At 37.5% G+C, this 26,266-nt stretch overlaps 1 protein-coding gene across 5 annotated transcripts in view; it reads right to left on the reverse strand.

The window, feature by feature from the left end:
• Window positions 1–11,565: 11,565 nt before the first annotated feature.
• The window catches only part of PPARGC1A (PPARG coactivator 1 alpha), a 695,201-nt gene continuing 680,500 nt past the window's right edge, over window positions 11,566–26,266 (reverse strand). For all 5 annotated transcript variants that reach the window (XM_043871001.1, XM_043870999.1, XM_043871000.1 and 2 more), the window contains 3 exons: window positions 22,753–22,874; window positions 22,270–22,421; window positions 11,566–15,448 (listed from right to left, as the gene is read on the reverse strand). In XM_043871001.1, the coding sequence (XP_043726936.1) occupies window positions 15,345–15,448; window positions 22,270–22,421; window positions 22,753–22,874 (378 nt within the window). In that variant the 3' untranslated portion in view covers window positions 11,566–15,344. The remainder of the gene's footprint in view (window positions 15,449–22,269; window positions 22,422–22,752; window positions 22,875–26,266) is intronic.

Here is a 26,266-nt window from a genome sequence, read left to right on the forward strand (position 1 = left end):
TCCCCTTAAACTACAACCAGTTTGTGAAAATAATGACCAACTCCTAGGAAAGCTCATTTTGTGCCCCAATCATCAGCAGCCTCCTTGCCTTGACCCAGGTTTCCACTTGGCTAAAGAGCCATAAGGTTGGCCTGGGTGATGTGTTATCCAAGAAATCTGAAATCAGACCTTGCAGCTGGGAAAAAGAAGCAAAGTGTGTTTAGAAGAAAGAAGCAGCAGGCAAATTCTGCAGAACCAGTCTAGGGATTGGCGGGGGGCTGGGGGGGGGTGGTGGCGGAGGGGAGTCAAAAAGCTCTGAGGGAAGACAGCCTATGTTTCTCATGCACTGGGTACAAAGAGCTCTTGACAACTGCCCTCAAATGAAGAAGTCACAGTCTCTCATAGGAGACTGTCATTTCAGGGGGTTTTTCTTGGAATGAGCCAAGAGAGGGGAAATGCTACTATATGAGTATTCCTTACACCTAATTTCTCAGAGAAGGCTTGAGGGATCAGTTTCCCAAATCAAGAATCATAAATTGTCCTTCTTATAGGAGCTTGAAAAGTATGACCATCCAGAAATGATTCAGAGCCAGGGTATTTGTGGATTCATTTAGCAAAAACTGAAAATTTTGTCAGTTTTCATTTATCTATCCAGTCAGCCAGCCAATATCCTCACAAACTCAGAGGGCAAAAACAAAGGTAAACTAATACATTAGGATATGATATTTTGGTTGCTGTGATAGGTGTATACAAGGAAGATATAAAAGCGAACAAGTCAGTTCTACAAATCTCGGGCACAAAGTGGGGAGAGAGAGGTCTGGAAAATTTTTCTAGAGAAGGCAACCCCTGAACTAAGTCAGTGAAAGACGGCAAGTATCCATAGGCAGACATATTAAGGAAATCCTGACCGTTCTCCATTTCAGGAGAGATCTGGGAAAAGAGAGAATTTTTACTGCTTCTGTTTCTCCCTCTGCCAGTTCCACATATCAAGGTCAATTCTGGTAATAAGTTTGGCAAAAACCAACACAATACTGTAAAGCAATTATCCTTCGATTAAAAATAAATTAAATTTTTAAAAGACGAAAAAAAAAAGATCCCATGGAAATTTCACTGTCCATTCTCCCTGATGAGTAATGACTTTGTTCCCATAGATCTTGGGATGTTTCTGAATTATTCACTCTTCACATTGTATGCATTCACTAGACTGCAAATTCCTTGAGGACAGGGCATCTCATTAATTGGTTTTTGCTACTCTGGTGATGACAATGTTGTCTGGAACATAGCAGATGTGTTTCTACATTTAATCAAGTACTCTATATGTCTCCGCACTTGATTGGGATTTTCTTAAGTGTAGCAAATACATGATTCATCCCTTCTAGTTCTACCTCAAAGTACATATTAAATAAATATTTAATGAATGCCTTTAAATAAGTGAGGAAGAAAGTTCTTAGGTATTGAGAATATAAGTGAATATTACAGCTTCTCCTAGGGACTCACTCAAACTTCAACGCAATAATGAAGGCAAGGACATGCTCACTGTATGTTCTTCTTCTGCCCAATGTCACTGTCCTTCCTGCATTCCTCCAGTGAGGGAGGTCTTGGGTTTTCTGATTCGTCTCACTTTTGCTCTAACACAACCACCTATCATCTTGAAATGATCTGAGCAACAGTGAGTTAGAACCGGTACTGGCCAAAGTTTTTCATCTTTCCCAAGAGTGCTTTCAGTTTCATTAAAATGTATATGAATCACTAAGTGTTGAATTTCCAGTATGATTGATCAGTCATAGAAGAAATATTTTGGAGAAAGGAAACTGCCAGGCACCGCTCAACTCTTACTATGGATGCAGTAGTCTGTTCCTTAATAAGATTAATTCTGCTCCCTGGCTGGTCGGTCAGTATCCCTGTTGTCCTTATGGACTCAAGTTGGTTCTGTGTGAATTTATTCTCGTCAATGTATTGCTGGTTGCCATTCGGATATTGTATGGTGCTTAGCAACTTGTGATGTCACTGAGATAACAATGACGGCCTAAATTCTAACCACTGTGTGACAAGAAGTCAAAGACTTACCCTCTATGACCCCGAGTGTCTTTGACTGTGACCCCTAAGACCCTTCTCCTGTTGTTCATTCTATATTCTTTGAATTTTATCTTCTCAGAGACCATGAAGTCAGTGGATATGGTATTTCTCATCATCATATTTGTAAGTTTCCTCTGGAAGGGGAAGGGGTGTCCTTGGAGGGGTATAAGAATTACCACGGATTCGGAGTAACTTGTTACTCATGGTGATTCATTAAGCTGCAGAGGGGTTCTCAGCCCATCCCAGCATCTTAAACAATCCATCCAAATCCAACCTTTGGCTGAACCATGTAGAGGGTTGGAACATTCACAGCCACAGAAAGCTCTGTGAATGGAATAGCATCTGTATATTTTTGGGGCAATGGGGAGACATGAAGAAAAGACAAATCCAATGGAGGAGTAGTAACTTCTACCATCCAGGTTTACTTGTGGACCACCTCCTTCTTGAATTTAAATATTCACTGATTGTATACAGTGGTCCTCAATACAGAAAGGCCCCCCTCAAGGAAAACCATGCCTTCCAAGCAGATACACAAACCACATTCTAGCCACATTCTCTCCAAGGGGAAAAACGCACACACACACAGAGAACTGTATTTGCTCTATTAAGTCCAACATTCTCTTAACAGTTTCTTTCTTACCTGGCCCATGGAATGAAGCACAAAGAAGTTATTTTCTGGGGAAATTGGTAGACAAACCCTCATGCAGACAGTTCCCATTCTAACTGCAGCCTGACTTCCACTTACTGAATATCACATCAAGTGGAGGTTCAGGGGTTGCAAAGGAGAGCTCAGCAAAAGAAGAAAAAAATAAGCCCACAAAGTTTTTCAAGGTAGCTACTGCAGAGTTATCAGGTCATAGATCTAAATGTCAGTGCTATATGCCTGATTTGCACATTTCAAACAGATTTGGTAATTTTTTTTTTTCATTTTTATCTGCACGCATGAAGTGCTTTAGAATACTGGAACAATTTAGAATCATATTTAGTTTGCAACAGTTCAATTAACTTAAGTGCTGAAACATTCTCCCCAGCTGGTAACTAGTTTAATTGGTTACTATTACAAGAAATAATTTCTTCAGTGCTGGGGCTTCCCAATGTCCTCTCTGGAGAGGGCATGGCCATGCACAGGTATGTGGAAATGGGGAGGTTTAGGAGTCTGGCAAAAATCTCTGACTTAACAAAGAAGAAACATCAGAATCCATTATATTATTTAAAACAAACAAAAACTCCCTAGGTATGGCTTTCCAACTTCTGCTGTAATTTTATGACCTCTTGTTCCCTTGGAATAACTTTATAACCACTCAATAAGCAAGATGAGGCTGTGGATTAAGGGTCAAAGACTTTTAAAGATATTGCATAAATGCACTTAACCATGAGCCAAATTGATAAATAGGAAACCAAGATGAATGTCAGGAACACTGTGAAGAATGATTAGCTGGGACAGTTGGAGCAGCTGCTAAGGCAACTCCAAACACCTGGAAAGAAGGATTTCCTTCTGGCTTATAGCAAGGCTGAATTGTTCTAATTGCATTTGCATTAAAAGACACCACTGCAAATTGCAGAAAAGGATACGGTACAGTGGGAAAACATTATGTAAGTTTTCAAAAGGCACAACATAATACTGCGTCTTACTTTGGGAGACATGGAAATGTAGTTAAGAGAAAAAGAAATGGATGGGAACAGCTACACACCAACCACAGGAGACAGGTCACTACTGAGGAGGGAAGGGGAAAAAAGAGACTGGTATGTGATTTGTTTTCAGAGCAATCTTTAGCATAGTGGGTAAATGTTAAGATTTCATAAAATCTGGAAGTGAATACATGATGCTGTATTTGATTATTTTATGCACTTACCTGTCTGTGTGATATGTTTTCTAATTAAAACTTAAAAACATTTTTAAAAGAGTCTGTGACAATATTCATTTTGTAGTCATTGTTAAACCAGTCATTGCTGGAATGTTTTCTCCTACCTTGGAGACCAAAAGCCTTAGACTTCTTTTTAAGGATCATAAAATGCCAAAACCCAAAGTTCATGATAGACTACCTCTCCTAACCTCATTACAATTTTTCTTTTTTTCTGTTTCTCTTTTTTTTTATAGGAGTATACTTGCTTTACAATATGGTATTAATTGTAACCCTGCTTATTTAACTTAAATGCAGAGTATATCATGAGAAATGCTGGACTGGTTGATGCACAAGCTGGAATCAAGATTGCCGGGAGAAATATCAATAACCTCAGATATGCAGATGACACCACATTTATGGCAAAAAGCGAAGAAGAACTAAAGAGCCTGCTGATGAAAGTGAAAGAGGAGAGTGAAAAAGTTGGCTTAAAACTCAATGTTCAGAAAACTAAGATCATGGCATCTGGTCCCATCACTTCATGGCATATAGATGGCATATAGAAAAAGATCCTGATGCTGGGAAAGATTGAAGGTGGGAGGAGAAGGGGACGACAGAGGATGAGATGGTTGAATGGCATCACCAAATCAATGGACATGAGTTTGAGTAAACCCCGAGAACTGGTGATAGACAGAGAGGTCTTGTGTGCTGCTGTCCATGGGGTCACAAAGAGTCGGACATGACTGAGTAACTGAACTTAACTGAACTGCTACATAACAAAGTGATTCATTTATAGATATATATATTCCTTTCCATTATGGTTAATCCTAGGATATTGAATGCAGTTCTCTGTGCAGTACAGTAGGACCTTGCTGCTTATCCATTCCATACATAAAAGCTTTCTTCTGCTAACCCCAACATCCCACTCCATCCCTTCCCCAACCTCTACCCACCTTGGCAACTGTTACTGGCTTATTCTCTGTGACTGTGAGTGTTTCTCTTTTGTAGATATATTCATCTGTGTGATAGTTTGAAAGTCGCTCAGTCATGTCCGACTCTTTGCGACCCCATGGACTATACAGTTGATGGAATTTTCCAGGCCAGAATACTGGAGTGGGTAGCCCTTCCCTTCTCCAGGGGATCTTCCCAACCCAGAGATCAAACCCAGGTCTCCAGCATTGTAGGCAGATTCTTTACCAGCTGAGTCACAAGGGAAGCCCAGATTCCATATATAAGGGATATCATATGGTATTTGTCTTTCTCTTTCTGACTTGCTTCACTTAGTATGATAATCTCTAGCTGCATCCATGTTGCCTCAAATGGTATCATTTTGCTTTTTTTGCTCTCTTTGTAATTTTAACTGACCTCACTGAGTTTGGCCACATGGATTAGAAATGTAGCCCAAATATTGCAGCGTTAGAAAGTGAACCCTCTTTCTTCTGCTATTGATTTCAGGCTTATGGACACTACCCCAAAAAGGCCAGCCATAAACTTGAATTATGAGCATCTACTGACTGATTTCCACAGTAATCCTAAGACCTAACTATAGAAAGGTTAGCACTGGAGAGAGCAATCCAGACAAAAACACATGAGAAATTTTAAGAGGGTCCTCTGTCATGAACAGCTGATATTCAAGATAACAATGATTATACCCACAGGAAAAAGAAAGCATTCGGTTGAAAGGTGGTTAGTGATTGTACCTATAGCTTGTTACATAGCTTTAAAATAGTGTTTTAAAACTTTTAAATAGTGTTGGGAAAACCATAAAGATCAATAAAATATTGATTATTTTTATTATCAAATATCTAAGTGGTAATGGTGTACCAACTTCAAAGCAGGGAGGAGGTCTACATTTTTAAAAAGTTGATTGTCAGTCCTTTTAAATCAAATTGTTTCCCATGGAATCACAGCCCTTTGCCATTCATGTCCATTAAGTATGATAATCTCTGGCCTCAACCTCGTAGACATTAGTTATGTGGCAATATACTTTCCAGAAAATACAAACACACATGTGACATACAACATATACATAGACATGCACATATATACACACAGATACACATACACAAGTATATACATACACATATATGCTTATGTATACATATACAGGTGACCTTTGGGCAACACAGGTTTGAACTGCTAGGGTCTACTTATACTGTACTTGGATTTTTAAATATGATGTAATGTGGAATCACATATATGGAGGACTAAGTGTAAAGTTATTCTCAGATTTTGAGTGTACAGGTTATAGGTGCTCCTAACCCATGTTGTTCAACAATCAACTGTACATATATACATATACACATGTATATGTGTGCAAACACACACACACACACATACTCTGATACTCCTGGCAAGAGTGCCTTACTGTTGCTACAAGGAAATACACAGTTTAATTTTGTCTTACTATATTGCCAGCTAGTCCCTTCTGCCCCAGTACCTAGTGTGGTTTCTGGCCCATTGGAAGTGTTCAGTAAATGGGAAATGAATGAATGCATTATACACAAGATTTGACTTTAACAAGATGGTGATAACAAAACCACACCAACTTTTTAATCACCTCCAATGGAAAAATGTTTTCTTCCGGGTGTATTTTGTTGATGGAGGTGTTATATACAGTACAATAGTCAATTAAATAAGTTTTAGGGAACTGGACTTTACCCAAATCTTGGTAGTTACTTCTCCATACCTCCATTTTCTCATCTACAAGGTGCAAATAATGGTGCACTGCCTCATTCTTTACTTTAGGAGGATTTATTAAGAACCCTCACATAAAGAGTCAAGCAAAGTGACAAAAAGATTGTAAGCCCACAATAAATATTAGTTGGTACCACCACGGTTACCATCATTATCCTCACATTCATAGCCTGAGTTTTCTGGACTTTCAAATGGAAGATAGATTTTCATATTAGCCTTCTTACTGTAGCAGAAAGATTCATCTAATTTGAAAATTAAGATGTTAGAGGAAAAGTCTCAGATGTCATCACCTGAGGTGAAATTGTCTTTTTGCTCTCTTTTCTCTTTTTGCTCTCTTTGTAATTTTAACTGACCTCACTGAGCTTGGCCACATGGATTAGCCAGGTTGTCACCTGATTCTGAGAAGGGGCACCTCCAAGTTGATCAAATTTCCAAATGGAGATGGTAAGGTTAAGTTTTTAAGAGCATGAGAAAAAGCAAATAATGCCTTTAAAACACTCCAATGCCATGAATTTAAATGTTCCCATGGTACCTACCAGATACGAATTTTGAGGGGGTTCAAGTTTAACCTTCAAAATGCTGCAAGTCTCTGATGCTCCCTGGCTGTAGGTAGCAACTCTGGGAATGGTAAAACTGAACCAATTAGAAGGAAAAAAATGGGATCTTCTGCAACGCATCATTGGAAGGTGAAGAGTCCTATTTATTGTATACACACGGGGTATCTTTATATCAATCCACAAAAACAAAACCGAACATTTCTCTCCAAAACCTGATTAGGGAAGTCTCTAAGAGCATCCCACCGGTCTAACAGTCCAGGCAGTTAACAGGATTTTAGTAACTCTTCCAACCAAACACCAGGTCTATTAAATCCAATTGCCTTCTAGCTGACATAGAATCACACTTACATACGGAACCAGCTTTGTAAGGTCCATTCTCTTATTCACAGTTCCACTGTCCTTGTGGATATGGTACAATCACCCCTTTTGTTTATTTAATCCCATAGAAATGAGTCGGCATACAGGGCAAAAAAGAAACCAGGGGGAATCTTTGCCCAAACCTTGCTGTGTACCTGAAGTTCAACCGTGTTTGGTTAACCTTCTATTTATTCCATCTCTTTGCTTCAGCTGACCTTTCTAGTTTTAGTTCTTGCCATGGTGTGTCGCGGCAGAAAGTGGCTCAGTGAGACTCTGGCACCATGTGACAAAGGAACTCTTATGAGTCCTCTATGAATCGTTTCATTCATCAGGAGCATACACTGACGCTCCCTTCGGATGTCCCCATATCCGCCATTAAAAATGGAAAACTGTCAGTGCCGACATATAGGCACTTCTCAGCCTCAGACCCAGAGGCCAAACGTGTGGTGATCTCCAATTTTTGTTTTCCCTGCTATCGTTTTCCTATTGGATGGTTTGATAGCAATTCAGATGTTGACCCGTGTAGCCAGATAACTGGAGGAAAAGTAATTGGTTCATGTGTTGCCCTGGATCATGAAGTTACCTGACATGAAAGTAACGTGGCCACATGACATGCTGTGTGACCTGCTTACTAACTTAGCCTTCTCTGGCAAGTAGAGTAATTAATCATCATTCTGGAGAGTGCACACACATTCCCACCGACAAATAGTGACATGCTTACAGAGGGCAATACCTCTAAGTACTACAAAACATGAGTCATTTGACTAAAGGGTATAGCAATCAAGCTGAAAACCTGCTCCATGGTTAAATTAGGAACAAGCACAGCTTCATTTTCTTTTCAGTCCTTTTTTAAGTGCACTGTGGAGCTCTGGTAGGAATAAGAGATCGGGTTGGAAATGAAGTGTGATAGCATTGATATGAATAATTTTCAACAACACCAAAGTGAATCAAAGGAAAGTACCTGTGAATTTCCTTAAATGACTTGCTGGAGGGTATTGTGTGGTAACTATATTACCATAGTCCCCCTTTTCTTTTTCAATTAGTATTGTTAAAGAGAAGCTTGACGATAGACTTCCTAACAGCGGCAAAAATAAATTCTCTCCAATTAAGTAGTCTAATAAGCTATTTAGGATTTTACCACTTAACATTCTTTCCTTCCCATTTAATTTTGGCTTTCACTTGGATGTCATCTTGTTGAAAATCCATCACAGAAAACTATGTGGAAAAAAAGATAATGTTGCTAAGTGCTCCTGAGTTTCCAAAACGAGCAGAAGCACAATATTTTTTCTAAATCACCCCAGGATTTTCCCTAATAACTCAGCTTCTTCCTACTAGAAATTAATATATGAAAATATATGAAAATGGTCAATATGCAAATTCAAATATCACACTTGTTACTCATCTTCAGTAAGTGCTATACGCATATATTTGGAACAATACAATATTTTAAGGTTCTTGATGATAATAATGTTCTGGTATGCATATGTGCATGTATAATTATGCTCATTTAATTTAATCATGAAAATATTATAGGATCATTTGGTTTTCTCCTCTAAAAGTTCTCTCACTTTTTCTCAGTTAATTAATTCCACTCTGCCCCTTTTATAAGTCAGCTGATGGTAAGGAATGGTTTTAGGATTAAAAGGAGGATGATCACATTCCTGTAGAATGATGGACAGAAAAGAGACACATGGGAGGGAAGTGGCATTTTGTCCTTAGGATACAGTCTAATCGAGGAACAATGTTAGGCTTTCCAGTATAACATGGTCCTAGAAATGCCCGACTTTTCTGATCATTTCTTCCTGCAAGTTTCCAGTGTCCCTGAATGCTGAGAATTTGCCTCAGGGGCAGTCACCTGATTGCAAGAGAAGCCCTGGAAACCAGCTCTTGTGACTCACACATTCCACATGCTTGAGTGGAGTGGAGCTTGTGGGACTTTGCAGAATTACTGGAATCACATGGGATGTACTGAAGGGAGCAGGAGGGTGGAGGGCATTTAACTTAACCATGAACTAGAAGAGTAGATAACACCATGGTAAGTAGAGTAAAAAGGAACATGCTGACTGAAAGGGAAGAAACGTGATACAAAGGTCATTGCATGTTATCCCTCCCCCGCCAAGGAAACCTTATTTTCTTTCTCACAGAAAAAAAACTTTTCTTTCTCACAGGAACAAAAGTTTTTTGTTCCTTTCCCAAACATGTTAACAGAGACCAGTGAAAAGAAATAGGCTTCTCTGTGCCCATCAATAGAATCTATATAGCATCTATTTCCCCAGGGATTAATTCAGTTTTTGATTAAATCTTTCTGAGATTTAAATCATGATGTTACAAACCTCCAAGGAGCTCCTCTATGAGTTGTGACCTTCTTTATTACTCTCTGCTGTTTGATAAAGTACGAAGATTGATTTATAATAGTGTATACTGTGTTTGAAAACAAGGAATAGCAAAGAGAATTGCAAAGTATAAGATTAATATAAAGTAAACACTGCAAAAACTACGGCTTGGTTAAAATATTCTATAATTAATACTGAGTTACAACTGTAGCTAGTAACACTAGTGTCAAATGAGTATAATAATGCTCTCAGTCATAAATTTTATCCAATGATTAGCTAAATAATGCTACAAGAAAGAGAAAACCGGCAATGCTGAAAAAGGATTTTGAACCAATATCACATTAAACAGATTTACTTTGGAGGACTTTTGAATTGAAACAAGCTCCTTTTCAACAAATTACCCCTATCCAGTGTTCATTTATTTTCGTCAGCCTAATTTTGGTTTCAATAATTATTTTGCCATTAGTATCATCAAGGATGGAAGTGATTTAATGTTTGAGGACAACATCAAATGAATCCTTTATCTCTAATCAGGATGCTCCTGTATCAACTAGTGGCTACAACTTTTTTCCCCTTGAAAATCTCTCTTTACCCTCAAAAGGTTTTTAAGGGTAAAAATGTAAATAACCCTTTAAAGGGAAGATTGTCATTTTTCTACTGCTCTCGCTAATTCCAACCAGAACATTCAAAATGCCCTGTTCAATTTAACCATCAATGAAGACAAGTTGTGATGTGAGGCTTATCCACCAAATCACAGTTGTAGAAGAATGCAATATTTGGATAAGACGATTTTAAGTTTTTATCTTCTCTTCTGATGTAATAATTGGCAAATCTTGCAGTGGTATAAAATAGAAAGAGAGCCATAGGAAGTGCTTCTTGGGTTACTTAGAAGATTTCAATGTATTATTGGTAGCTTTATCACATTTCCAATAATTATGAATATTTTTTTCTGTAAGAGGAAGGGGAACTGGGGGCTGAAATATATTTAGCCACATTCCCCATGGCTAGGCTTATGCTGAATCTTACAAGCAGCTGGGAGTAGGGACCACCAGCTGAAATCCAGACTTGGCAGAGCACTGGTAACACATTCTCTGTCATCTCTGTCATGAGGACCACCAATCACCTACAAAGCATGGTGGACGTCCTGACAGCAAGCCATACCAGTAGTAATCTATCAACTTGTCCCATATTTAACCTGATGTCTTACATATGATAGAGAGACAGGGAGGTGCATTCTGTTACAAGTCTTCAAGAAATATTCATTCCATGCTATACACCAGAAACTAACATAACATTGTAAATCAATGTTCAATGGATGGTATAGTTCAACTATACTTCAATAAAAATATATATTCAGTCCATTACGGTAGAATTGCTTCCTAAGCTGAAATATTCAGCAGCTTTCCCACTGAGGCAGCGGCTTGTACTTAAAATTCATACTTTCCAGGGTTAAGTACAAAAACAGAGCTAATCTGTTTGATAAAGTCCGACGTCACTTCTCATTAGAGAAATCACCAGTTCCGCCTTTACTGTTTGAAAGGAGACAAGGTAAAATACAGAAGGCGCACGTTACCTTAGAGCTGAAATCCATTCATGAATATGGAAAAGCAAGGGCAGGGCAGGTGATCGAGAGAGGAAACAGAATAATGATAAGCGAGTAACGTGTACGGATCTGAAGAACGTGCCAGGAGTTTCGTTATGATAAATAAGAAAAGCAGAAGTAGATTTGAAACATTCGTTTCCCTTTATTAGCTCAGTGAGGCTGATGTGTACTGCACATTTAAAAAAAATCACAGGAATTTTCATACAATGAATAAAACCACAACAATACATGTAGAATTGGCAGGTGGAAAAAAACGCCCGGCAAGGGCTCAACTAATCACTCACTTTCCCTCTTCAGCATAGTTCAACCAACAGTATTACACTTTCACCTACAAATCTTAAAGTAGCTCCATCAAGTCAGCAGTTCACATTATTGAAAATGTCTGTCACATAGGTACAAATTTAGAATCATCACATTATATTACATGGCTATTCTAGGTCATCTATAGATCAGGTCTTAGACTACAGTGATTGAAGTTCTCGTTACAGCCATCAAAAAAGGACACATAATCATTACCTACTGTAAGCTCACATCTAAAGGCATGAAAAGGTTTCCTTTTTTTTCAACTGACCCAACCATCACACCCCAATAGTGCAAAGTTCCCTCTCTGCTGCTTTGAATGTTGACAGCCCAACCGTTGCTCTCAGAGTCATTTAGCAAAAATTGATTTTGTTGCACTGGAAGAATTATTCTGCTACATCTCTTAAAAAAAAAACCCCACATTTCTAAAGCACCAGTTCAGTTACCAAAATTGTAGATGTGGTACTTACCACAGCATGAAGGCAATGGCCCAGGGTCATCTAAAAATCCTACAGATCTATGCTGAAATTTGCCTCCAGTGATGATGGGGTGCATGTGTTCATTTGAAATATACTCTCCAAAAAAATTAAAAATAAAAATAAAAGGAACACAGTTGACATTTTGATGGGCTACCCACAGTGTCTGCATAAGATACAAAAGCTCTATTTGGATGGTCTAGTGATTCTCTCTTTGCACTAATTTTAGATGCAACTTGAAGTCCATGGAGGAAAACTATCTTCATGGTAACAATATTTGTCAGGCCAGAAGGGTGGGAATAAATGAATCCTCAACATGAAATCTGTAGTGTTGTCTTTTGACAAGTAAGAAAAGAAACCCAGTCTTTGACTCATGTCAACGATCCAGGGCAAAAAGGAGAATGTATTGAAAATTGGATCACAAAAAATTTAAAGGCAAAATAGAGAACGTATCTGGTCCTTGAACACATAATATGATTTACTAAATATCGATTTCTTAAAAATAATTTATTGCTCTTAATAGTCTTTTTTATTCTTATTCTACAACAGAAGATACTCAGATTTCAGAAAGAAAGACTGTAAACTTTAGTTTGGCGTCCACACAGAGTTAAAATACCTGCATTTAACCTACAGAACAAGAATTAGGCAGATTAAAGATGTGTTACGGTTGTAACGCAGGACCTGTGAACAAGTTCTTTTATTTCATAGTATTTTTATTGCTTTCTATCTACTTAGAAATAAGAAGCCAAAAACTCAAGCAAGCATCCGACAGGACAGACAGTGGATTCACTCTGAACACAATATGCTGGTGATAAATGAATGCAGCTTTCAAAATTAGCTGCATTGGCCTGGGGGTGTAATCCATTTTTATACGATCGTGTTGGGCGAGAGAAAGGAAAAGAATGGTTACATAGTAGGTATATCATGTCTTCCAGAAAAGTCATGTCGGCCATACTGTAACTGAATCTCAACTCAGAAACTTGAATACACACGCCAAACTTTACTGACTTCCATTCCAGGGCTCCACACTCAGAGGAAATCCTGATGCTCAAAAATGGAGGTTTTTCTGAAGTTTTTTTTTTTATTGAATTTAGCAGAAGCAATGTCATCAAGAACAACTTCATGGTCACGTCAGAGGCCATGCTAGTGCAAGTAGAAACACTGCTTCTGCAAAGCGGAATTTCCCAAATGAAACACTTAAACTCCAACCTGACAATTGCCATGCATCCTAGGTAGAAAATTTCCACTGGCTTTATTATTTTCATCAACTCATAATTTATAATAAATAGGCTATCTGCAACTGATAAATATGTCTCTTTAGTAAACAAAGGAATGAAACATCAGTATTTATACAGGATGCATAACTGTAAAAAATACAGATAAATACCATCATCATACTCTGCCAAGGGAAAGAGATACTGGCTTCAAAGAGAGTCTTCAGACACACATTAATTATTGTAAAAATCATACTATAATTATTACCTCAGCATTTTGTATCAAATTAAAATCACAAAAATTAAAACAAAACAGCATTTTAAAAAGATTTTTGACCTCTAGTTTCAAAACTACTGTTGATAGAGAAAATAAAAACATTTCTTAATGGTTACCCATTGAGAGACTTTACATAAAATCATGATATCTTCTAGAAAAATTTTAGATGAGAAAATTTCATTCCCCTAACAAATCCAGTGTATAAAACTTCAAAGAAAAACAAGCAACAAGAAAATGTGGAAAAATATTGCAGAAGTGGTTAATACCTTTAGGGGGCTAGGAGGTTTCTTGACAAGATGCTTAGATCGAAGCTCACCTAAGAGGGGATGGTTGTGCATAAAGCATCATTTGTTGTGTTGCACTCAATGGACACACACACTGTCCTTTTTTTGTTTTACAATCAAATATATATAAGCAGTAAGTTCAGCTTCTAAATATGTTAGTGTACAATAATTGTTTCACCTCATAATTACATTTGAATATTCTCGATTAAGAAAAATTTAGCAGTTTTTGAAAAGAAGGCTGCATTTACAGTGCATAGCTGTAACAAAAAAAGAACATCATTGTATAGTATGTACACAAAATAAAAATACTCCATTTAACATCTGTAAATACTTAACTACATCAGAGAATGTAGCAATTACACGAGCTGAACACATCCCAGAGAGTTCTACCCAACTCTCCTCAGTAACGTAACACTGTGCTCGCTCCTCAGAAACAACCACTGAACAAGCTTCACGCTTGACCACTGACAAGGCTTTTGAAATTTGCAGTGGGAGATCAACGTTTTGGACATTTACATGGGTGTCAGGAGGAAGGACGAACTACAGAAACTTCAAAATGTTAGGAAAGTTGAGCATTCGGTGCCTGCAGCATCCTCTCCCACCCAGATTCCTTGGCAAAAGGAAAAAGGAAAAAAAGAAAGAAAAAGAGAGAGAAAGGATATGAGTTCTAGAGAACCTGCGGTTTCTTCAGGATTGTCATATAATCATTACGTTGTGAGAGAAAGCTTGCTTCACGTTGATTTTGCACTTTCTTAAAAAAAGGAATAGAGTACGGAGGCTGATGCCCAGACATCAGTGGCTGTCATTTTAGGGTGGCCTGTGGTTGGTTGGTTAGCTTTCTTTCCTTTTGGATGTACATATTTTTTTTTTTTTTTCCTTTTGAATAGAATATGAACATTTTGAAGTTCTAGGTTTTAGGTGTGTCTTCATGGAACTGCTGCCATTCGAAGTGGTCTGCCCTTGCACGCTCTGGTCAGGTGTCCCCAGTTCCCACCTGTACATACATACTTCCCCCAAACCAGGCAAATACACACACAGGCACGCGCGTGCGCACACACACACACACACACACACACTCTCTCTCCATCACCAAGAGACTCAGGGAAAGCAAAGCTGACACCCATGAATAAACATGTGCTTACTGGAATTCCATCCTGTCTCTTGCCTCTTCAGCAGCTGGGTTCATGTAAACCATTGTTGTTGTTCTTGTATTGTTGTTGTTTTGTTTTTGTACAGAGAGTGTAAAGTAGGAGAAATTCCTAAGTATGACTTGCAATAGTCTTTTAGGGAAGGACGCGCTGTCCCGTGAGGTATTCACCATGCCTCTGTCATCCTTAGCCAGGGAACATATTACCTGCGTAAGCTTCTCTGGGCTTCTTTCAGTAAACTATCGAAATCCAGAGAGTCATACTTGCTCTTGATGGAAGCAGGGTCAAAGTCATCTGAATTTGAATCTGAAAGAAACCCAAGCCAGGTCAGAGGTACACTTTGCTTATGGTCATTAATTCAATCATCTAATTTAAGATAACCCAATTCAAAGACAATTTATCCGGTTAATACACTTTAACAAAATATGCCCAACTTTAATTAGTATATGAGGTTTGTGCTAGTATGTACATATATATGTACATATATTTACACATATTTGCAGGAGGTATTTATATGTATGAATATTAATAATTATGTGTATATCTGCAGAAGGTATTCATATGGTAGATGGTATGGTATATATACACCAATATTTTAATTAATTATGCTTATATATTTATTGGTTTATACCACTTATATATATTTGCAGAGGGTAGGGAGTGATGAGTACTCAAAACACTTATCTATTGACTCATTTTGGATTTCAACATTCCTGGGAGGTAATCAAAACAGGCTATTTCTTTTCAATAGCAACCTAGGCAATCAACCTGCTTTAAAAGTAAGGCCCTCCTCCTTCCTGCTATGTTAAATGACTTCCCCAGGTTCCTCAACAACTTAGGTGGAGAGGAAAAAGTAGAAGCTAGAACTAATTTTTCTGTTCATTGGGATTGATTTCATTAAGTATAAAAGCCAGACTCATCAGTCTGCTGCTCCCCTTGAAAAAGTTGGAAGGACCTAAGTTCTCAAGTGCCTTGAGGGACCCCAGCAACGGTGGTACAAGCTCTCCCCAAATTAGAAGGTTTAGGAAAATGCTTCATGTCCAGGGAGGGCAAATTCAACCTCTTGACTCACTAATGGGGCTTCCCTGGTGGCTCAGATGGTAAAGAATCTGCCTGCAGTTCAGGAGATCTGGGCTCAATACCTGGGTCTGGAAGATTCCCTGGAGAAGGGAATGGCGACCCACTCCAGTATTCTGGCCTGGAGAATCCCATGGACAGAGGAGCTTGGTGGGCTACAGCCCATGGGGTCACAAAGAGTTGGACACGACTGAGCAACTATCACACAACTTCAAATAAAGCTATGGTCTTTCTTAGATCCTTAAACTAGTCGAAGTAAGCATTTGTGCAAAGCTCCACATGCCACTTCAGTAGCCCTGAACAAAATTGATATATTTCAGTCCCACTGGGTATAAAGTAAAAATCCTTTGAATATTTCTGATTTTTTGCCATTGACACCTAAGAAAAAGTCTACCATTCCTTCAGGTCTTTCAGCTTGAGAAAGGGTATCTTGTATACACAATAGACAGCCTCAGGCAAACACATTCATTCTTTCGAAAGTACTTACTTGAAGGGAAGACAAAACCTTTCTGGGGAACATTAACAATCCTACTAAAATATGCATATTTGTGTTTTACCCAGATTAAATTACAAAACAGAAATGCTCAAAGTGAAAGAAAAGGGTAATATGAGATAAGATGGAGGCTAATCATTGGCTTCACAAGTTGTTCTGATGAAAAGGTGGCAAATCCGTCAAGTTCTACAGAACCAGGTTGTTTCCCCTACCTCACCCGTTTCAATCTACTTTAAAGACATCTTACATTTAAAGACAGGGAAATTCTTTCACTTTTTTCCCCCATTCTCATCATCCCTTGTCTCTACTGCGTTTCTTTGTCCAGGTAAGGTGAACAATTACAGTCAGCTTCAAATACAAAAACAGGACAAAAAGGGCCCATCTTTCACCTCCCAAATTTTACACGATCAATCTTAAATTACACAGGCTTACACTCTTCTCTTGAAAGCCTAATGAATAGTTTGATTGTATAACTAAAGCTGCCTAAGCAGCTGTTGTTCAAACCATAATCTTTTTATAAAGACAAAAAATAAGTCCTGCTCATTGCTAGAGATTAGCTTGAAATCAGAATTTCAGTTACATTGTAGAAGAAGATGAATGAGTCATTCAGTGATGGCAGTCTGTGTGACATGAAGTCCACATGACCATATGTGTGACTCTTTCCTTGGAGGAAATTTTGAGAATTAAAATGTCTTAAGATCATTCTACACAAACCTCAGAATTTCAGTCTGTGTTTTCATTAGCAAATATTAAAAGTACTTTGATACAGTGGTTATCAAGAGTTTCTTCACTGTGAAATATGGTGGCTGATGCTTACATATATACCAACTTTCATGGGCATACATATGTCACTAGGCACCCACAAAATAATTTTTATTGCTTGAAGAGAGAATGCATCCACCTGTAACTTCTAGGGCAATAACATCCACTTTCTCTCCACTAAAGGAAGGATATATCCACAAGTTGATATAATGAAATTTTTATAGGAATAACCTGAAAACCACTCTAATAAGTTTTAAAAATAAAATTTTATAAATAATAATACCATATTAACAGAAATAAGTCACATCACAGCTATATTCCTAGCACCTAGAAAACTGTGGGCACAAAGTGGAGACTCAATATTTATTGAATAAATGTATTTTACTGACCACCTGCATATTATTAAAAACCTGATTGAAAATATTTGTGCTGAGATCTGGGACTGACTTACCAATGAATGGCAAGTGTATATTAAAAGTTACATATATATTCAGGATGCTGATAATGTAATACATTTCTTTGAGTTAATAAATTGAGTTTGTGACCAACATGTTATTTATTTCCTTTTTCTTGCTTAAGTATAAATTCTAATTTGATCATAACTAATTCCTGATAAAAATGAACATATTCTTAATCCTGATCCATCCTTCTATTTTTACCCTATAGTTCTAATTTAATTTCTGTCTTTCCTCTTTAAGATTTTTCATCAAGCTCTTTCAAATGGAAAGATCCATCTGTTTATAGAACAGTAAATAGAAAGATACACGGATAACAGATTCACAGAAACCAGACTTAAACACTGTCTTCATCATGGTAAGCTTGATCATCCCTTTAAATTCTGAGTCCCATTTATAAAGCTCATAAATAGTAACTGGAATTACTGCATTTTACATTAATAGTGTTGTAATAACCATTAAGTAACCTCAACAGCCAAGAAATGGAGACCTAAATAGGGATATTTCTGCAAAGAAAACATGCACATGGCCAATAGGCACATGAAAAGATGATCAATATTGCTAATTATTAGGGAAATGTAAATCAAAACAATGATGAGGTATCATCTCACACCAGTTAAAATGGGTATCATTTATAAGTCTGCAAATAATAAATGCTGAAGAGGGAGAAAAAGAAATCTTCCTAGATTGATAGTGGCAATGTAAATTGGAGTAGCCATTATGGAGAACAGAATAGAGGTTTCTTAAAAAAACTAAACATAGAGTTGCCATACCAGCCTGCAGTCTCACTCCTGGGAACATGTCTGAAGAAAATTCTAATTGGAAAAGATACATGCACTCCAATGTTCATGCAGCTGTTTATAACAGCCAAGACATGGAAACAACTTAAATGTCCATCAGTAGATGAATGAATAAATAAGATGTGGTGATATGATATACAGAGGAGCCTGGCTACAGACCATGGGGTTGCAAGAGTTGGACATGACTTAGCAACTAAACCATTCATATAATGGATTATTACTTAGTCATAAAAATGAAATATTGCCATTTTCAGCAACATGGGTTATCAAACTAAGTGAAGTCAGACCTTGATATTTGAAGAAAGACAAAGATATAATATCACTTATATATTGAATCTAAAAAAAAAGCAGTATAAATAATCTTATTTACAAAGAAAAATAGACTCACAGACATAGAAAACAAACATGGTAACCAAAGGAGATAGTGGGGGAGGGGGACAGAGAGGAGGTAAATCAGTCAGTTGAGATTAACATATGCACACTGCTACATATGAAACAGGTAAACGAGGACCTATAGTATAATACAAAAACTACACTCAACATGTTGTAATAGCTATAATGGAAAAGAACCTGAAAAAGAGTATTATTGTCATTGTTTAGTCACTCAGTCACGTCCAACTCTTTGCCACCCCATGGACTGTAGTAGCCTGCCAGCTCCTTGGTCCATGGGATTTCCCAGGTAATACTGGAGTAGGTTGCCATTTCCTTCTTCAGGGGGTATTCCCAACCCAGGGATCGAGCCCAATGTCTCCTGCATTGGCATGCAGATTCTTTACCACTGAGCCACTAGTAAAGCCCTCAAAAGAAGATAAATACATATATATGTATATGTATACATAAATGTGTGTGTGTGTATATACACACACACATATATATACACGTATATATAGTTTCAAGCATACAGAAGCACTTTGCTGTATGCTTGAAACTAACACAACATTGTAAATCAACTATACTTCAATTTCAAAATATCAGAGAAATGGGATATGTGAACTAACTTAATTTAGGAAAGCAAATAAAATTTTTTTAAAATGGTAATCTAAATGATAGGTTGCTTTACTTTTGGTAAAATTAATCAGTATCACAGCATTTTAACACTTTAATCTTGATGTGCACAGAAGCGGCCAATTCTTCTGAGTCCAGTATATGCTTGTTGTTTAGTCGCTAAGCTGTGTCTGACTCTTGCAACCCCCTGGGTTTAGGCACCTTATTCGGCATTCATGGCCTGAAGCACTCAACTTGAACTCTTCAAGGAAGAGAGACAAGACATACAAGATGATGTTCAGTTCCAAAGCTAGTCCCTGGTGTTGATTCTTCCATTTTAAAATAATTTGAAATGTATAACTACCCATTGCCATCCTTTTTTATTATAATTATAGCTACCATTTATTGAGAATCTATTTTGTGCCAGACACTGACACTGTGGTAAGGCCTTCGTAAACTGTATATAATCTTCACAGCAACATTATAAAGTATTTTACAAATGAAGCACCAGGAGTCGAGGGAGTTTAATTGCTCAAGGTCAAAAGCTAACTCAGGTTTCAAAACCAGGCCTGCAAGATTCCAGAGCCAATGCGCTGTCAAACTACACTAGGCCTATACTCAGATCCACTACCTTTCCTGTGATTGTAAGGCTGGAGGGAACTGGAAAAACCTATGCTGCTACAATACACATCAAACATACTTTTCAGGAAATACAGAACCAGCTTAGCAATGGTAAAGTTTCTATTGCCACTGGCGAGGCAGAGAGATAAGAAGAGGGGGAAGCATTCTTCTTAGAAATATTTCAGGGAGGCTCCAGCTCAATTTGGAAGTACTATCCAATCCTCCCTCTACCAGTGATGAATCATGATCTAAAGGCCCCTCTAGGTAGCTTATTTTAAACTTTAGATGTTTTGAGACACTAGAAAACACCCTGGCCTTCATCACTGAAGAAAATAAGTCAAATCAACTCAAGACTTCAATCTGTCTTGACTGTTTTTATCAGCCAACATTTGAACAAATGACTTGCCACCTTTTATATTTTCATCCCTAGGCTTCTATCTAACAGTCAGCTGCCTCTCCCCTGCTTCATACTATCTATTTAGCTTGTGAAGTGAATTATAGCATATTCCCCCTGAACAATGCACCCCACCTATATCAATTACTCTAGAAGACATCAATTCGGTGGAAGGAAGGAAAAAAACCTATATTTGGTATTTACTTTTTTTCTTTATACCAAGCCAAAGTAAGTACAGATAGACATGTAATAATGCTTAAGAGCAGATTTCTATGTTAATTTCATGATTATTATTATTATAAATTGATTTAATAATTGTCATATGCATAAGACACTGGCCATTTTCCTTCATTATTTCATAAAGGAACATAAAGGCTTATAATACACACATGAGATAGGGACTAATATGGAAAGGAGCAAAATTAAAATTGGAAAGGAAATTAAGATGTCCATTGTGCCATTGTTTATAATATCAAAACCAGAAAATGTGTTTAGCTGTGATGGAATGATTAAATATAGTGGTACTGCTCATCAAACATAATACTGTACAACCATTAAAATATACTGGCAAATCATTTTTAACCCTGTGAGTCACAGTGAAAAATGAACTTACATAATGTTAATTGAGAAAAGTAGATTTTTAAAGTCTATATATGTATAATATAACCTCAACTATAAGAAATTCAATGTTCTGAAACAAAATACTGAATAGCACATTACTCACTTGGTAACAGTGGTTATCTCTAGGTGAGAAGCTGATAGGTAATTTTACTATTTTTCTCGATACCTTTGTATATTTTCCAAATGTTACCCCTTGAGTCTGCACAATTTTTATAACAGGAAAGATGAATACTTATCTATTCTTCAGTTTCCTTATCTGTAAAATGGGGATGATAATACATAATATCCACTTCTAGGATTGTTCTGGTAATTAAATGAGAAAATACTTGCAAAACCTTGGCACAGTACCCATCCTATGGAAGCACTCAAAGAATAGCAGGTTTATTTTCTTCTTTTGTTTTAAAGAAAGTATAGTGTGATTTAGCACATGGAATTTTACTTTTTCCTCTGAGTATAATTTGTAGGAAATGCTAACATTTCTAAGAGTTGGTGAGATAATAGGGAAAAAAAGAATAAAACTTTTGCATATTCTGCTCTGCAAAGCAATGATGCCAATGCTACAATCTGTATAAAAGGATTCAGGGTAGGCACAAAAGCAACAAGAGATTAAAAACAAATACGTGAACACACCAAATACAACACCACACACACAAAGACGCACAAACAGTGAAGAATTCCAGCATCTGGGCAGGCAAGAGAAACAATCTGCTTCTCTTGGTTACCAAAATCTAAGCCCCTTCTGAAATCATCTCATATGTTAAAAAGTTAAAAAAAAAAAAAAAAGGATAAAATCTGTATTCAAATATTTCCTTTAGTAAAAGGCAGTAATGGTTTGACCCAATGTGCCTACAGTTTACATATGCTTCCATTTTGAACTCAACATTATGGATTCCTCATTCTACGTACAGTAAAATCCATACCTAGGTCTGCATAGTTAGACTTGAAAAACTGCTTGCGTCCACAAAAGTACAGCTCGAAGTCAGTTTCATTCGACCTGCGCAAAGTGTATCCATTTTCAAGAGCAGCAAAAGCATCACAGGTATAACGGTAGGTAATGAAACCATAGCTGTCTCTGCAACAGACAAAGAGGAAAAGTTCAAAGCCAGTGAGGAAGCATTAGCATATATGACTGTAACCCTTTCCACTTTGGAGACTTTGCTGGTGCCAGCCTCTGAACCACTGCATCCATTTATCAGTGTGATTGTCCTGTCAAGCCGCTAAATACTTATTTCTGGGACAGGAAATCTCAACTAGAAAGATTAATAAATAGGGATGAAAGAAAATAAATAAGGTTCTGAACTCAACATGTCATCTGTCAAAGCATTCCCATCCTGGTAATCTTACAGCCATAATTTTTTACATATGTCAGCTTCTAAACAAGAAATAATCTTGAAGATTCTCACCCATCATCCCGCAGATTTACTGTGCACTCCTCAATTTCACCAAAAACTTCAAAACGGTCCCTCAGTTCTGTCCGTGTTGTGTCAGGTCTGATTTTACCAACATAAATCACACGGCGCTCTTCCTGGAGGGGGAAGTGAGAAGAGACTTTCTAGTTCTGAAGATAGGAAAGACATTGATACCAGAACCATTTAAGAAGACACAATCATGCATAACAAGAACCCCCACGGCATGCCAATTAAAGCAAAATACACGCTAAGACTTAACAGAAGACTATGCTTGAACCAAGTTTTCCATTTCTCCAATTTCACTCACTGCATCTCACTCTCTTCTACCTTTTCTGTCTCTGTTCCTTTGCAACATGAAATTTAATGTATTATTAAAAAAATACGTGTAGTGTGGTCTTTTTATCACTAAAGAGCTGAATAATATCTATTAAATATTTTAACAATTGTGATTCCACTATTAATCTTCAAAATTGGTAAGAAACTGACCTGGTTTGCAAAACCATTTAACTTCTCCTTAACTCAGAATTATAATAATAAAACATGTGCATTTTTAAAATTTCTATTGACAAATAACTTATGTACATTACTGTATAATTTTAAGGTGTACAGCATGATAGTTTGATGTATAAATCTTGATATCCCTCAAAATATTGATTCTTAAACTCTAGTATAAATATAAATTACCTGGGGGGGCTTATTAAAATGCAAATTATTGGGGTTTATTCCAGCTATATTAAAAAAAATTGGAAGATAGTGTTCAATGATCTTTATTTTTAACAAGTATACCCCAGTGTCTCTGATACAGGTGGCCCAAAGACAATAATTTTAAAAATACAGTTTTAAAATATAGGCCATTTTAAGCCATGGGTCTCCAAAGAATAAGAGCTATAAAAGAGGCTATAAATTTCACTTTGCCAGTGAATCTTATTTTAGGAACAGATGTGAAGGGTGTGGCCTAATTTTCACAAGTGGAGTCAATATCATCATAATCTTAAAGTCAACAACAATTTATAACCTACAAAACACGGGAAAAATATTTTATAGCCTGAGAATGGATTCATTTTTTTGAAGAACAAGAACACATTCTTAGTGTAAGATATAATCCTATATTTCTTGTTCTAAGAAGATAAGGCCAAAGATGATCATCTCTCTCAAAACTGAAAAAAAGATTTTTCAAGAATGGAAGAAGTTAATACGAATGTCCTTACCAACTAGCCTGTACATCTATCGATGACAAACAAGAATGAAATGAACTTGCAGTTGGAGAGATTTAAGTTAGATGGAGGCAGAAACTAGGAATCATAGGACTAAGGCACAGATTTAGCTTGCCTAAGAGTTTTCTCTGGATGTGCTTAGGATATGTTGTCTTAGATGTTAAAAAAAAAAAAAGTCATTTAGGCTTAAGGCAAAGAGATATCCTACATTATTTACTGAATGCATGTCCTTTTCATGTGTCCAATATTTAGCAAAAGACCTGGCAAAGAGAGGACAATCAATAAATGCTTGTGAAGTACAACTGAACAATTCACAGACATATCCTATAATACATATCCTTCCAGGTGATTCGATCATCCATGTCTCATCTTCTTTCATCATATGCAGAACGCATATTTTCATTTTCAATAGGGAAATTACTTTGAGCTTCACATTCGAATAACCAACTACCTATCTGACGTCTCAGGTTGGATATCACCTAGGCACCTCAAACTAGACCAACATTAGCCAAACCAAACTCTCCAATTCATCTTCTTCTGACTGGGTCTTTCCTGAAATGTTCTTGTATCAGTGAAGCTAACACTATCCATCCAGTTATTCAGGATAAAAACCCAAGGGCCTTCCTTAATTCTCCCCCACTTAGTCCCCTCCTCACATCCAATCACTCCTTAAGTCCTGTGGGTTTTAACTTCCTAAATCTGCCCCTTTGATCTCATCTCCCCTAAATCAAGCTTCTGAACTAATGTAACAGCCTCTTAATTCGGATCCTGTGTCTGCTGTTTACCCTCCTCCAATTTATTTGTTCACTTCAGCCAGAATAGTTTTTACTAAGAGAACAGGATCATGCCAATTAAGATCGAAAACATTTCAATGCTTTCTCACAACATTTAGGGAAAGACTTAAATCATTGACAGAATCTATCAGGTCCTTCTGTCTGGATCTGGGATCTGGATCTGTCTCCATCTTGGGCTTCAGCCCCCACACCTTATTCTTTCCTTTCCTCTACTTTGAGCCACACTGACCTTCTATCAGTCCCTAGTATATACTAGGCTCCTTCCTTTCCTAAGGCCTTTGCATAAGGTACTTCTCCACTACTTGGAATATCCTTTCCACACTGTCCCTCCCTCCTCTCCATCAACATACACACATATTGTCTAGAGTTACAGTGAATTCAATGACTGTTTCCTTTCTGAGACCTCAGATGAGGCTTAGTTCCCATTATAAGTTGCTCTAATAGAACAGTCTACTTCTCTGTAGTTCTGTGCTGTTGTTTAGTCCCTACCTCTTTTGTGACCCCATGGACTGTAGCTCACAAGGCTCCTCTGTCCATGGAATTTTCCAGGCAAGAATACTGGAGTGGGTGGCCATTACCTTGTCCAGGGGATCTTTCCAACCCAGGGACCAAATCCATGTCTTCTGCATTGGCAGGTGGATTCTTTACTACTAAGCCACGTCGAAGTCCCTTGTGCCCAATTATAATTAAATATTAATAGCTTATTTAGTGTTCAATGTCTTCAATGTCTATATCCCCCTACAATGAAAACTTTATGAAAGCAGTGACCATATCAGTCCTGTCGAGTACTTATTTTAAGAGTATACAAAACAAGAGTCTTCTTAATGCATATTTGTTGAAAAATCAATCAATAGTCAACTAATCATTTTCAAGACCTAGCTCCATACCCTTCATTACATCAAAGGCACCCAAGTGTGGCCCTTACTCTCTGAGAGTCTCTAAGACAATGGAGAATGAAAACCAGGTTTGGCGCTTTTATCATAGGAAAAACTTTGCTCAGGTAACTCAGCTGGGTGTACTAACAAAGGTTTCCATGATTTGTTGTTACAGGGTTAAGTGTAAGGATTCACTTTTTTCACTCTGCTGAAGCAACTGGTAAAACACAATTCCTTTGACAGCAGCTATTGAGCCTACGTAACTGACCAGATGAAGTACAGTAGGCAGAGTGGGCTGCCCAATTCACTTCCATGTAGATTGTATGTCTCAGCTGAAGGTTGTGATTGTGTTGTTGCAGAGTACCCCACACATCCTGGAGGTCAATAAATATAAAGGGAGATATCCCGGGGCAATGTTGTACACTTGAACAAGGGAATCATCACATCACATTCCATTCTATTTATGCAGCCAGCTCCCTCCAAACAGCCGAACTTGATGGGACTGTTATCTAAACTTCCTGGCGCCTGCCGGCATGAGTGTTATGCACTGCTTTTTTTTTTTTTTTAATGAACATTTTTAGGAAGGTTACTACTGTATAGAGGAAAAGGAGGGAGAAATGTAGAA

This window comes from Cervus elaphus, chromosome 17, assembly GCF_910594005.1.
Source record: "Cervus elaphus chromosome 17, mCerEla1.1, whole genome shotgun sequence".
NCBI lineage: Eukaryota > Metazoa > Chordata > Mammalia > Artiodactyla > Cervidae > Cervus > Cervus elaphus.